Source organism: Protopterus annectens, chromosome 4.part1 (assembly GCF_019279795.1).
Source record: "Protopterus annectens isolate FY-2018-M chromosome 4.part1, PAN1.0, whole genome shotgun sequence".
Lineage (NCBI taxonomy): Eukaryota > Metazoa > Chordata > Ceratodontiformes > Protopteridae > Protopterus > Protopterus annectens.
The window spans coordinates 837,445,316-837,461,037 of NC_056734.1; the positions used below are offsets into that span (position 1 = coordinate 837,445,316).

The 15,722-nt window shown below is 41.6% G+C and overlaps 1 protein-coding gene across 3 annotated transcripts in view; it reads left to right on the forward strand.

Moving 5' to 3' along the window:
* Window positions 1-15,722, forward strand: part of LOC122801095 (glutathione hydrolase-like YwrD proenzyme) — a 1,228,450-nt gene that overhangs the window by 555,852 nt on the left and 656,876 nt on the right. For all 3 annotated transcript variants that reach the window (XM_044070614.1, XM_044070615.1, XM_044070616.1), the window contains exon 5: window positions 1,049-1,201. In XM_044070614.1, the coding sequence (XP_043926549.1) occupies window positions 1,049-1,201 (153 nt within the window). The remainder of the gene's footprint in view (window positions 1-1,048; window positions 1,202-15,722) is intronic.

Consider the following 15,722-nt stretch of genomic DNA (forward strand, 5'->3'; position numbering starts at 1 on the left):
GCTGGGAACTACAATACAGTGCATCAAGAAGGAACACATTTATGCACTTATGTGTGTGTTTTACTCAGTGCCAAAAAAATTAATTGTATATAAAAAATGGCAGAAACTGATAAAGAAAAGCTTGCTGCAAAGAGTCATGAGCACTAAATCACAATCTATACATTTACTCAAATATTACAAGACTGAATTAAATCCCCAAAATAATAATGTGGCATTGAAATAAAAAATAAAATATTAATATCTGGGTTCCAGAAGCATACTTACTGTCACAAAAGGCTAGGGGGGAGCTCATGTGATTCCAGCTTCGGTCATGCTGTGCCTTAACATACCACTACTTTCATATTCTTACTCTGAGATTATCAACAATCAAGGGGAAAGGAAGAGTTTTCAGTTAAAACCAAGTATTGCTTTCCCTGTGGCTATATAGCGTCAAAGTAGGAATATTTTGATAGTGTGTGGGATTTGAAGTATTTCCTTTTCTCTTAGGCAGCTACGAAGGAGTGACATTTATTTAGTGGAGGATTAGCTGTTGCAGAGCAATTGGCATCTTGTTTCTTCCTTTGCAGCTGTGTTTGTTATTTTAGAGTACCTTAATGCCTTGCTGTATCTTAATGCACTCATTAAATAGAAGCAGACCCCCACACTTTGGTACCATAATCTGAAGTGGTTGCTAGTGAAGTATTGCTCCAACATTTATTTTTTAGAAAGTGCTAAAATATAGGGGAGTTATCACTGTATTTTTCCTTTGCATTTGAGATTGTTTTGAGTGGAGTTTACATGCATTGCACTTTGCTTAGCTTGTGTAATGTATCAGATATGTACATGCCCTATTAATTCACATACTTTTTATGGTCATATTTTGTGTGACTAAAATTATTGGTTACCTGTGTTAAGGTTTTACTGTTTTCTGTTTATATTTTAGTAATAATACCCCCATTGTTTTATTTAATGCTATAGAGTTGTACACATTCCCAAAACAATGAGTTGAAAGAGAATGGCAGAAAAAAAAATCTTTGTTGAAGACCTTCAAAACCACTGTTTTTTCTAGGAACTTGTCAGGAATGGAAAGAGAGGATTTTATGAGGGAAGGATTGCTGAAGCTATTGTAGAAACTGTTCAGGAACATGGAGGAGTCATGACCTTAGATGACCTCAAGACTCATACAAGCTGCGAAATTGAGCCTATTTTCACCGATTTCAAGGTAATGGGATACTTTTTATTTGCACAAGTACGGATTTTTGTTTGTACTTTGCTGTCATTTTGCAAGAATACAAAATGATTACATTTCTTCAAAGCATTCCATGCTTGGTAACTGACTATGGGTAGACATACTCACTTTTTAGTTAATCTTCTAAGGGAAATATATTAAATGATAGAGAACAAAATCTAATGTATATATTGTAATGGAATATGCTATAATGTCACCATTTTGCTAAGTAGTTGTATATTGCAATAGGTAGTTTCTTCAGTTTTCATCATCCTGTGGTTTAGAGGTATTATTTTAAAGGTGTATGTTGTCCTGTTTAGTGCTGTTTACACTGACTTTGGTACTGTTAGTTTTACCGTGCTTTTCGCCCAATGTTACTGCTTACCTTTGACGGCTCTGTGTTTACTCTTGACACTCCAATGATCCTCCTCTTTTGTTGTCTGGCAAAGTTTTTCCTTCATTATTCAACTTAATGCAGTTAGGAAAATGTGGAGCCATGCTGATCTCCTTTGAAACCTGTACTCCCTGCCTCCTCTTATTAGATATAACTAGCTCTAAGGTTTTACTGTCAGACTTGATTTTGGGCTGATGTGTAGTTTTAAACAGACTAATTTCATTCATTCATCCTAGTAGTGGAACATGGTGATACTCCTTACTGGAGATGGTAGACCAAGTAATTTGTAGTGATAGATTGTTATTATAGCTTAGGCTACTTCACAGCATCAGCATACCTTTTTACTTTATTACTGTAGCAGTGTTACACACCAGGTACAACACTGATCTTCATTCTCCAAATAAAATATTTTTTAATGAAAGAGAGCTTGTTCTTCTGGTCCACAGAACAGACCTACCAAGCCAGAAGCTGCTAGTTATATTATAATATGAATACCATGTCAGTTTTAATGAACATCTAAGGGTCACATTTAAAATATAGACATCCTGTGTTATCACATATACTCACTAGAGGTTAAATAGTTAATACGAAGAGATGCATTTTGTCTTCTTAAAAGGAATGAGCATACACGCACATTCACCCTTAACACCCACAGCCATTACACATACCTGTAAGAGTCACAAGGGCACAGACTCCAAGCACTTATGGCCTACTGAGACGGCATATAATCATGGTAATGTTTTAGTAATAGTCAGTTGTATTGTCAGGAATTCAAACATCACCCTCATCAGTCTGGATAAAACTAGGGTGAGAGTTTATAGGCAAGTACTAGCTTAGCTGCCCTTGCGGGGCAATTTTAAGCCTAGCCAGTTTCCCTTGGTGAGAATCAAACCATGTACTTCTTGTTTATGAGGTAAACACATTAACCGTTACAGTTAGCTGTCGTTCTGGAGCCGGGATCCAGGATGCCATAATGGCTCTTAGATCCCTCCTTTGTGACAATTATAATTATGACCTGATTGTGGTCCATGTGAGGGGTGAATGACCTCAGGTGCTCTATCCAGGCGAACTTGCAATAGGATAATATTGAGCTTGCTATGCATGTGTCTCAGGCAGGAAATACTTGGACTTGAGTGGTATTTTGTCATCACCAAGATCATTGCCAAGATCTGAAAACAAGATAATTGGTTTTAACAATTGGCTATGTAGCTAGTATCATTCTGTTGTGGATCTAGTATGTGCCAGCTTGGGATGAAATGACTGAGAAACTTTTCTGCTTTGCCAGGTGTGGTCTGCACCTGTTTTATCAAGACTAACACATTCTGGCTACAGCGTTTGCTGCCCCATAGTGCCTTTTCTGGGCAGCTTCCATGTGATGGGCATTCCAAGCTAGTAAATTCTAATTTGGAACACAGTAATGTGGCTCATGTCAGTGTCAGGATTCTTAACAAAAGAATGCCCAAACGTAGGCCCTTATATATGTGTAGTTATAGAGATATGGTTTCAGAGCAATGAAAGTATTACCCATATTCCTGGGTATGGTAACTATTATGTTTTCAGACCCACTGGCAATTCTGGGTGAGCATCAGTATTTTTCAAAAATGTAACTACCTCATAACAGATTCCTCTGGACAGTACGCTTGAACTCTTAGATGTACAAATCACCATAAACAGTACTAATTGCCACTTCATTGCTAGTTATAGAAAACCCACTATGCCTTCATCTGAGGATGATAGCTATATTAACACATCAACTGAAATCCTTATTGAACCCAGCACCTTTCAACTGGCTTATCCCGAGCTGACACATACTGGCCAATGGTTGGCATGCCCAATGCTTCTTTAATATTATAAGTGCTAGTTGATTTTACAAATAGTTAATCATCATGCTAGGAGCCCGAATATCCTTGATCTAGTCTTCACAAGGGTCCCTGTCGGTTGATTAAGTTTTCAGAAACACTTAACTCCATATGGTTGAAACCATATGATTGAGTTTTTCAAAAATCAAAGCTTTTGAATGGAGATCGCGGTATAGTGAAGGATCAGGAAATGTAACCTTTTCCTCACTGTAGTCCGATCTCGGAGTTGGTATATATAATTTGCAGGGAGTGTGGATGGCGCAGGGGGGCTTGCCCCCCTGCAAAAAGTAAAAAAATAAATGTAGATTTTTTTTTTTGATGTTTGAGTTTTCAGAAACTTGATCTTATGGTCTCTGATATTTTTTTTGAGTTTCCAAAAAGTCGATCATCTGACATACACCCCTACACAAATACGGCCAAGTTTTGCAAATCTCCATATGTAGCGTCCTAAATTCTAAAACAGGCCATAAAATAGTGACCTTTTCCTTTAAAACTGGAGGTTCTTCCTCTGTAAGTACTTCTGTGTTTAGGGACTTCTCAAATGCAAACTTTATTCAGTTACTTGATGACTTAAATAAATTCTGCTGTAATTTTCAGCTGCTTTCTATGCCTCTGACTTCTACTTCCACTTAAATAGTTGTATTGATAAACCGCCCCTATCCACACCAAATATAATGAGAAAGTTAAAAACAAACCCCTATTGAGGAAGACCCATATAAATACATATTTAACAAGAGACAGAAATTGGTTAGTGATTGTGAGAGGTCTCATTCTATCTATCTTAAGAGCACATTTAAGCAAATTAGTAAGGAGCTTAAGGGGGCATTAGGAAGCTTAAAGCTGAGTCTGAACTTTAAAAATATTAAAACTAAATGTAACTATATATCTGTTTTTATCAATGTCAGGAAGCTAAGGATTAATATCCAACAATGGTTGGAGTTAGTCCACAATAATGATACACACTCAAACCCAAAGGAAATAACGGTTTCCTTTGGGTTAAATGTGAATGTCTTAACTGATAAATTTAGTGCAAATTTTCCTTCACCAACAGGTATAGCTACTCCACAGATTCTACAATCCAAGCCACCTCCTTTAATTACTATGGAGCAAGTCCTCTCTCAAAAGCTAAGAACACCTCATCCATGGTCCCTGATAATATACCAGGTTTCCTGATTATTAGTGCCAAATATGACATATTGGAACCCATACTTAACCTCCTTAATCCAAGTCTCTCCATTGGTTATATCCCAGAAATCTGGAAAGCAGACACTTTAATGTTTTTATACAAGGGAGGCCCAGCTATGGGCCCTGGTTACTATAGACCTATTAGTCTTGCTAGCCTCATATGTAAAGTTATGACAGTATTATCTCAGACTTCACTAATCTAAACATTGAAAAATCTCTTAACCCTGGATCCTCAGCACTTCATCTTTGTCAGAGGAAAGTCCTCCATCTTTAACCTCATTAATTTCTTTAAAAAAAAACAGAGGAGTGGAAAGTAGCTGTACAGTACAGATAGCATATCAATACCTGGCTAAGGTCTTTGACACTATTCCCCATGCAGATATTATTGACAGATTATATAAATCCTTATGTTGTGCAGTGGATGGATACTTGTCTGAAGGAATCTATGTGGTAACAGCCACAGGTGCCCCTTCTGAAAGCAAAACACTTACCAGTGGTGTACCACAAGGCTAAGTGTTGGGTCCTCTCCATTTTGGCATCTTTTTTCAGACCTTCAAGGCAATACTCCTTGCCTATGGTTATCTAAGTTTGAAGATGACTGTAAATTAGGTACTGTTATTTTTCTTCAGCTGACTCACAATTACTCTATCATGGGTTAGATCGCATTAACAATTGGAGTAAAGACAATGGTCTCAAATTAAATGTGAAAAAATGCAGTATAGTCCATTTTAGTGTACAAAACATTTTTATCCCATATAAGTGGCACACCTTTCGAATCAAACCCTGTTGTAAGTCATCAAGGCACTCTTATTTATAATTCCTTATCATTTGGCCGTCATGTCTCTGCAGTAAAACCTTCTGTTGGGATCATCACATTTCAAATGCTATTTCCTATAGATCCAGAGAAGACTTAACTCCTCATTACTTGTATCTCACCAGACCCATTATTGAATTTAATGCACCTTAAGGCATGTATTTGTCTAAACACGGTACTCAACTTGAGAAACATTTGAAATTCAAAAATGAAAAAGTCAGTGGCCTCAAAAATCTTTGTTAGATTATCAGACCTGCAGCCCTTTCTCCGTCTCTCTATCTCTCTCTCTCTCTGTATTTTGTCTGTTATACACACATCCATGGTGATTTGTGTCTGACCTTTAGAGCCATGAAGTATCCAACCCACTTTGATCTACTATTCCTTCAAAGAATAAATGGTCCATCAAATAATCAGCTAAAGAAACTAAACGTCCATCAACAGATAAATAAGACACAGTAGTACGATAGATTCATACCCCTTAACTTTGAAGGAAACTTCTAGCACATGTCAAGAAAAGTAGCATCCTTACCATCTTCAAAGTAAACCTAGATAATTGAGTAGTGTCTTAACTTCTCCCCTAGTGTATCTTGTTTAGCCCTCCTTAAGGCTGTAGGGAATTTTTTGAATGTCTGACTAGGGTTTTTGACTAGGTTTGTAATAATCTACAGACTGATTGCCTAGTACCTACACATGAACTTATGTGACATATGAAAGGAAGGTAAGAAGAATGACTTTGATAATAGCAGGTTGAGTTCATGTGGATTCTGATGAGCTTCTTATACCCAAAGTAACTTCAGATTGCTACCTTTAAGCATGGATTGCAAAAAATGTTTTATATAATAATTCAGTGTAATAGAGAACATTACTTCTTCAATTTATGAAGGCAAGCCACCAGATGAATCCATGGAAATGTAAGAAGCCATGTCTCCCCATAACCTGCCAGCTGCACTTGAAAAACCTGTGATGAGGTACCTATATCCTGCTGTAGACAGTGTCAGGAAGCCAAAAGTGCTGTAAAAATAATGTCCAGTCATCTCTTTTGGAAGAAGCTTTTAAACTAGATATCACCTAGTGATGTGAACATTGGATGTAGGTGATGGGCACATTTGATGTGGCATCCCGACCCCACGCACAAAATGGTTAAAGAGAGGCTGATGTCAGTGCCGATGATGGTCAGTATGAGAGACTTACTATTATCAGTTAGTATGGAAGTTCTGATTGTTTAAAAAAGCTTAAAACAAGCCAAGACAGCCATAACTGAATTAAGTGTGTGTATGATATTAACACACGAAATAATGCACAAGAAAGAATCGGAGAGTGAAATGATGAAACCAGAAATTAAGTGTATGTTTGCCAAAACAGACAATTTCCAATTCCATTCTTAATGTAGAAATCTAGTAGTCTTCAGCTAACACCACAGTTGTGACTACATCGCTGCGGCTTGTGCAGGAAGCATTTAGGCCCACACCAGCTCATATGGAAACATCATGTCCAGTAATAGATTTCTGAACTACAGAGGAAAAACATGGACATACTCAAAGCAATGTGTAACAGTACTGTGAGACTTTGAACCATTAGAACTGACAGAAGACTTCCTTGTGGAAGAAGCTTCATTGGTGTGTAACTTACTTTCAGAGTAAAACACCTAGATATCGTTCAAGTGTAGTAAAAGAACTCTTGGATGTGAAGTTGTTCTATCTCGCTGTTCATTCTTACAGATGGGTTTGGAGCCTATCCTCGGCTGTGATTCGGCCTACTACAAAGTTCGAGGTCTTCAGACAGCTCGAGGCCAAGTCCCTATCCCATGATGCACCTTGAGTTACCTCAGATCTAGTTTGCTGCTGTTATTTATAGCACTTTGTGTACTGTGTATTTTTCTAGCTAGTTTCACTGTGTGTGAGGTATTAACTGGAAATTGTCCACTTTTATTAAGCATCTATTGGGTTGTTTGTTTGTAATAACTTGTTGCAGTTAAAACTCTTTTTTCTAGAGGCTCCTTTAGCTGTTTAAAGGCTCACTGCTGCTTTTCAGGTGTGAGAAACATTTCTGCAGTTTGTTACCCTCCCTCCCTATTGGTATAGTGTTTTTATAGTTGGTGGCTTTGCAGTTGCCCGCCCCTAGTGTAAATTTGATCTGGGACCCTCCTCCCAGTCTAGTGTCATTACCTCATTCTACCCAGTACAGGGAAAACATTTGAGAAGGCCAATCAGCTTAGTTTCTGCTACTCCTTTCTCTCTTTCCACTAAAAAAAAAAAAAAAAAAAAAAAAAAAAAATTTATCTGCTTTTACTGTATTTGTGTTTCTTCCTACTTTATTTTGCTTTTGCGTCATTTTAAAAGTACTCAATTGTATTTATTACTGCTTGGTGTAACTCATTCTAAGACTTTTAGTTTAAGCACTTGGGCTTCAGACCAGTTGTTTTACATTAAGAAGGTTTGTGGCCTGCACTGTGGTGGCAGGACAGGTAGCTTACATCCTTCTAAGTTGGGAACTGCTGATTGAGGGCTCAGTGTCTGTTATTTTAAAAGTGTATTAGTTCTGGTTTAAGCACTTGGGCTTCAGGCCAGTTATTTTACATTAAGAAGGTTTGTGGTCTGCACTCTTGTGGGAGGAGAGGCTGGACTCTGCCCTTCTAAGCTGGGAATTTCTGGTTAAAGGCTTATAGTGCCTGCATATTTGAACTGTTTCTTACTGAAATTGGTACACCTTGTTTGTTGTAGCATAGACTAGATCCAGGCCTGCTGAATCTAGCTTTGTTTGTATGCTTGTTGTTTGTTTGCTTATTTCCCTGAAATGCTAATTTCACCTAAAACGCGGCTTTTCAGCGCTTCTGTGGATCCCTAGTGATATCTGCATTGCTTACTGTACTTATTTCCTTGTTTCACTTGAAAGAAAGTTACTGTTTGTCGTTTTTGCATTTAAGTTACCTGTAACACATTGCATTTAAGTTACCTGGCACTTGCTCACTAAGTCAGCACTAAAACATTAAAAGCACTACACCCTCACAAACTCCTCTTGAGTACCTTGTTCCCCATTGGCCCTTTTTTTCAATTATAAAGGAATTCCCAATACTATTCTAGCATGTCCAAAGGTCTGATGTCAATCTCCTCTCTGGTCCAGCTGGTGAATCTGGGAACCTTGAGGCAATGTTACAACTGCCTCATGTACACAGACAACCCTCTCCTCCTCCCAACAAATTCCAACACATGTGAGAGATGCAACCATATAGCCAAACTGGAGGCTAAGCTCTCTCAACTCAATACTGGCGTAACCAGTCAGGAGGAGAAGGAAACCACACTCACTGCAATTCCAGTCTCACATAGACCCACCACGACAGCAAACCAAGCACATAAACACACAAAAGCATACTCGGAGGCTCTAAATAAAAATCTGCCTAAGCAGCAGAGACCTCCAAAGCAGACACCCAAGCAACCACTACCCCAAAACAAAACACGTGCAGCACATAGCTCACAAAGCCAGTGTGCCGAACAGTCACAGCCCTTAAGGCTAAACAACACACCTGATACACTTGTAATAGGTGACTCTATCATCAGGCACACTGACATCCTGCTCACCAGGCTGAACAAGGAGAAGGTCACGGTGAGCTGCCTGTCGGGCACTAGGATCCGCCACATAACACAAGCACTCAGGTCACTCCAAGGCAAGTACAAATATGACTCAGTCATTGTCCATGCTGGTGTGAATGACCTGAGACGCACTCCCTGGACTACATGAAAGAGACATAGAGGAGCTCTCTGAGCATGTAGCCCAGGCCGGTATGACCCTGACCTTGAGTAGCATCTTACCCTCACCAAGAATGATGCCACAATATGAAGACAAGATGATCAATTTCAACAATTGGCTTAAGTATTGGTGTCATTCAAAGGGGATCCAATGCCTGTCAGCCTGGGATGACATGCTCGACAAGCCACGATGCTTCGCTAGGGACGGCTTGCACCTGTCACCCTGGGCTTTGGATATTGGCAAAGGCTCTTGCTACCCCCATAATGCCTTTTTTAGGCAAGGCTCAAAAGACAAACCCACCTCCATAGGTATCACAAGGGATAAGAAACTAAGAGTAATGCTACTCAACGCCAGAAGTCTAAACCTCAAGATGCATGCACTCGAAACTCTCTTTAGCATGGAGAACATCAATATCTGTGCAGTAACAGAAACCTGGTTCAAGGCTCCCGAGAGCACCCCAGCACTACCAGGTTATACCTCATACCATGCTTTTCGGCCCCAAAACTTGGACCGAACCACAAAAGGAGGTGGAGTATCAATATTCATCAAAGATACCCACACCTCCAGGTTGGTGGCACAGCACGAAGCATCAGAGACTATCCATGTGCAACTAACAGTGGGTAAAACTGCCTTCCAGTTTATAGCCTGCTACAGACCACCCTCCCAAACCCAGGAACCCCACTCGGCCTTCCTGAGAACACTGGAAAATATGAAGGTCTCTCCAAACACCATTATATTGGGCGACTTCAACTCAAACATAGACTGGGAGCATTACTCTAGCTCCAACACCCTAGCCCAAAGGTTCCTAGAATTTATAAACTCAAATGCTATGGAACAACTTGTTACCACTCCCACAAGAGGGGAAAACATACTGAACCTGATCATCACCAACATGGGGACTCTATGCTCCAGACCAGAAGTGTATCCCTCACTGGTAAGATCAGACCATAAACTAATCTCACTGGATATTCACATCCCGACCCCACCCCTGCCCAGAAAACCACAGTGAAAAACTTCTCTAAAGCAAATTTCACACTCCTCAAAACCGAGGTGGAATCCTTCAAAGCCCCGGGCCTGTGGAAAATACGGCCCAGACTGCAGAATCCTTTATAAACGCATTCTATGAACACCTTCAGGAATGCATGGATCTTGCAATCCCAAATAAAACCAAGACCCAATCCTCCAAAGGCAGACGTCCTGTCTGGTGGACCCCAGCCATAAACAAACTATACAATAGAAGGAGGAAGCTACTACATGATAGAGCAAAATCCCAAAAGGAAGGCATCTCTGATCAGTATTAGCAAAAACTACGGGCACTCATAAAATCGTCTAAGGCCAGCTTCGAGAGAAATTGCACAGGACACTAAGGATAATCACAAGGCTTTCTTTAGTTATGTTAGGAACATGGGTGGAATTCCCAGATATGCTCAGAATTAGTCCAAAATGACAAAAAATACACTGAACCCACAGACATTGCCAACATCCTAGCTGACAGGTTCAGTGCAAACTTCTCCCCCCCCCTCCCCACCAAAAGGGCAAATATCTATCCCAACAGAGTGCTGCCCCTGACATCTCAGATGCTCAGGTAAGAGCTGCCCTCTCCAAAGCAAAAAACACAGCATCAATGGGACCAGATGGTGTCCCGGGCTGCGTCCTACATGAACTCCAAGAAGAGCTAAACCCAAACATAAAACTACTGTTCAATCTCAGCCTTACTGCAGGATATGTACCCAAAGAGTGGCGTACAGCAACAGTGGTCCCTCTCCACAAAGGTGGTGCCTCAGTTTATCCTGGAAACTATCGCCCTATAAGCCTGACTAGCTTGGTCTGCAAAGCTCTGGAAAGGATCATCATGGACCTCATAAATAAAGATATTGGGGACCTACAGACACTGGATCCTACCCAGTTCGGCTTTGTTAAGGACAGATCCTGCCTCTTAAACCTGGTCAATTTCTTTGAAACAGTCACCAAGGCCATTGACGAGGGGAAGGTGGTCCACACAGCCTACCTGGACCTCGCAAAAGCCTTCGATACAATACCCCACTCGGCATTATAGATAGCTCACCAGCTTAAATATAAACCCCTATGTCACTAGATGGGTTGCAAACTGGCTCAAGGTCAGAACCCACATGATTAGAATTGCTGGAGCCATGTCAGACTCCAAACCAGTTACAAGTGGCGTCCCACAAGGCTCAGTCCTGGGACCTCTCTTGTTCATTATATATTTCTCGGAGGTACAGGCCAACATGGAAGGACTGTGGCTGACCAAGTTCGCAGATGACTGCAAACTGGGCGCCATAATCGACTCTCCAGCCGACACAAGCATCCTCCAAAAGTGCCTCATAGAAACAGACAACTGGTGCCAGAGCCATGGCCTCAAGCTAAATGCCAAAAAGTGTATAGTCATCCCCTTTGGCAAAAACAAAGTGCCCACAAATTACCACATAGGTGGTAATCCATTAAGTACAGAAGAAGTAATTAGGGACCTGGGGACCCAAGTTGATAGCAATCTCTCATTTGACAACCACGTGGCCAAAGTGGTTAGAAGAACATTTTATATAGCCCACCTAATCATGAAGGGATTCACATCTAGATCAGGGAGGTCATCGTGCCTCTTTACTCATCCCTCATCAGGCCCATAATTGAGTACAATGCCCCTTTTGGGATGTACCTTACCAGACACCTGCAGCAACTGTAAAGACCCCAAAAGTACCTCACCAAGAGGATCAAAGGGCTCAAACAGATGCCATATGCTGCCCGGTTAAAGAAACTCCAGCTCTACTCAGTGGTATACCGCCTGCTCAGAGGCGCTCTGTGCCTGACGTATAAAGCCATGTCCAACCCGGAATTAATGGACATGCTGCACCTCAGAAAATCCAAATCCCATCGAACTACCCGCTCGAGAGACTTGAACCTCAGCACTGAAATAAATAGGACATGCTGGAGGGAAAGATTCATAACCCAGAGGCTCCCTTGACTCTGGAATAAAATCCCAGTCCAGGTTAGGCAGAGTCCGTCATTGACTCTCTTCAAGAGGAATCTTGATGAGTGGATGGGAGATCGTAGGTTTACCCCGGTTATCATTTCTGTGTCACTGTTAGACAGAGGCACAGTATACTAACCTCGAAAAAGAGCATAGCAAAATTAATTTAAAATGGGTGGCGAAAGCCAAACACACTGTGGCTAGGCTTATAAATGCCCTAGGGCAGATAGCCTAGTATGAACTTATGAATAGATTGGAGGTTTCCTAGCGCAGCTCGGGTCAGTATAGCTTTTTTTTTCTCAAAACTTTTCTAAATGTGGTATTACTTATAATAGTTAGTGATAGTTATTCATACTTATAACTTTGATAGCTTAATATTAGATAATTCTTCTCCTTTTGGCCTTCGTTTTTTTGTAGGCCTTTAATATTCCCTTCCCTTCTTTGGTGTGCCTTTATAAATATTAGCATAGTTATATGTATAGCTTTGTATTTTAAATAAGATTCTTTAAACTTTAGGCATAGTGTGTGTGAGTGCATTTAGATAGTTATAGTTACAGCCCATTTGTTGTTTAGGGCTAATTACTGTAGTTTAAGTTTGCTAAAGCTGTGTGTGTGTGTGTGTGTGTGTGTGTGTGTGTGTGTGTGTGTGTGTGTGTGTGTGTGTGTGTGTGTGTGTGTGTATTCTTCTTTGAGACTACAGTCTGTTATTGTACAGTAGAATTTTTGGTAGTGTAGATTTCAATATGGCTGACCAGGAGAAAGACAAGCATCCTAAGTCTTGCTTTAAAAAGTGTCCAAAATGTGGACAAAAGATATCTGAGACAGTCACGTAAATTGTGTTTATTGTCTTGGAGCCTTGCAGTTGCAAGAGAGCTGCTCCATTTGCCATTCTTTTTCTTCCAGAGTTTTACATGAGAGAAAAAGAAAACTCATTGACAGAGGACGTTTAAAATCTTCATTTCAGGAAGCTTTGAGTGACCAGGATAAATCTAGCCAATCTCCCCCAAGTCTTCAAAAGTCTACTAAGGCTTCTTCTACTGATGTGACAAAATCTAAAAAAACATCAACGTCGGCTCCACAGCCTTTGGAGCCGAGCTTCCTGTCTTTGCGGAGCCGGTCCCCAGTCTTGGAACCGATCTCCAAAGTATGAAAGTCTCCCATTCTCTAGTTGGTACCACCCTCCATACATTCATCTCGGTCCTCGATCAGCCTATCCGATTTGGATGTGGATCTTGTGGTGCAGAAGTTGCTACAGGCACCGGCGTTTCCTAAATTTTTATCGGCTCTGACCCTAGTGGTTTCAGAACTGAAGACTGTTATGCCATCGTCTTCATTTCCTCCTCTAAGCCTTCGGAGCTGGAGGAGTTGGACCTGATGATTATTGAACTTTCAGAGCCGACGCCTACTCCAGTGCCATCGGTTCCATTTAGTTTGACTTCCTCGGTGCCTATTGAGGAGTCTAGGAGCCGACACTCTCCAGTCGGGTCCAGGGAGGATAGTCGGACTGACCTGTCGGTTCTGACTTTGCCTCTCGGGGCCTCGGCTCGGATGAGTTTGGCTCCTACCTCAGGTTCGGAGCCCACTTTTCTGGTGCCAAGGGAATCAGTTGTTTCTTCGGATCCAGCGGCCCCTTCTCATGGCAGCAGAGGTGCCTTTGAAGCCATGAGGAGAGTGATGTCCCCCAAGACATCTACAACTTCAGGTCCAAATACCTCCTCCCCAAAAGCGCCTGTGTCCACTTCTGCCTCACAGATCCCGTTGAAGCGTAGATACCCTGAGCCTCAGGAAGCCCCACTGGGTATCCCCTGCTCTTCTGAGACCTCACCAGAAGTTCCCACTGATGAGGTTCCCAGGAGGAGAATTTGCAGGATGAAGAACCTAGACTCCCCGCAGGAGTCTCTCATGTCTGATACCGACTTAGATGAATCAGAAGGGTCCTCACAGTCCCATCTGAAGATATCTCATTTGCAGAGATATTAGAAATCTAAGCAGAGGGGTGGTTGGAAGTCCACCAACCCTACTGAAGATGAGTCAGTTCTCCTGAAGGCTTTCGGGTCTCAACCCTCCACCTCTTGGGTGTCTCCGCCCTTCGATGAGCTCATGGAGCTGGTCAAAACAAAGGGCTTGGGAGTCTCCGGACATCATGGAGCCTGTCCCTAGGAGGCCCAATAAATTTATTTCTGCCCTTCAGGATAAGTCCTTTCTCACTAAGGGAGTGCCAGTTGATGTCATGGTTGTGGCAGCAGCCACCAAAAAGGAGATGTCAGGGTATGGTAGTTGCAGGAGCTTCAGACAAAGTTGCCTCTCAGCTTGCAAACTCTCATTTCCATAGTGAACTCGTCCATGCATCTCATTTCATATGCAGCTGATGGAACAAGTAGGGCAGTGGGTACAGGAATTGCTCTCAGGAGGCACTCCTTGATGCGCTTGTGTTTCTTCACGGAGCCCTTTAAGTCATCTTTTGTCAACCCCCCTTTTGATGGCTCTTCCCTTTTCAGGCCCAAAGTAAAGGAAACGTTGACCAGGTGTGAGCAGGAAGGAAAGACTCTGTCTGCCGTCGGAGTCTGTTTTTTCTCCCCTACTAGACCCTACCCCAAGGGTCAAAAGGGAGGAAAGATGTGGTTCTGAAAAGCCCAAGGAGCCTTTCTGGACACGTGGTGAACCCCCCTCCAGGGGCAGAGGAGGGGGCAATAATGGAAGATGCTGCCCTCGTGGCAGAGGGGGATCTGCAAAACCAGGGTGACAGAGACCAGTTCTTTGGGAAGACCTACCAGCACTCTTTAAAGTTGGCCTGACTGTCCTGCTCTGAAGGCAGTCGGGGTTCGCTTATCTTTGTATCCAGAAGCCTGGCTCAAAATAACAAATGACAACTGGGTACAAAGTATAGTTTCCAGAGGATATTTCATTCCCTATGCCATTCCCCCCTCTATTGACAACAAAAATTCCGGACGTTCCACCCAGTTACAGGGAACAAGCGACAGTAGAGGTCCAAGCTTGCTAAGAAAGAGTCATCCAACCAGTCCCAGCAGACCAAGAAAAAATAAAGGAATGTCCATAGCCAGTAGTTACACCATAAGCTCCACACAGGCAAATCCTGGTAGTTAAGTGTTGTAAAATCTTTATTCATATAATCAACAAAACAAGGTTAAGTGCTTTCTTCCCCTGTATGACACTTCGGCGACATCATCAGAACCAAATGAAACAGTCCCCTACCTTAGAAACAACAAATTTATAATGTCATTATTTATTGAGTATAATTCACCACCTTTCCTCCAAGAGTCACCACTTTTATGAGGGATTAAGAGGGAAAGCTGGAACAGGGAGCAGGGAATTGCTGGAACCTGTGTTCTGAGAGACTGCCTTCCAGACTATCTGCAAATATACAGAGCTGAGTATATTTTTTTGGTTTTTAGAGTTTGTACTGTTAGTTGTTGCTTAGATATCTGTTGAAACTGCCCCCCCCCCCCAAATTTTCTGCCGTGACTTCAGTTGGTATAACTGGATTTTACAGCTTGTGTGTTATCTAACTGAAGGAT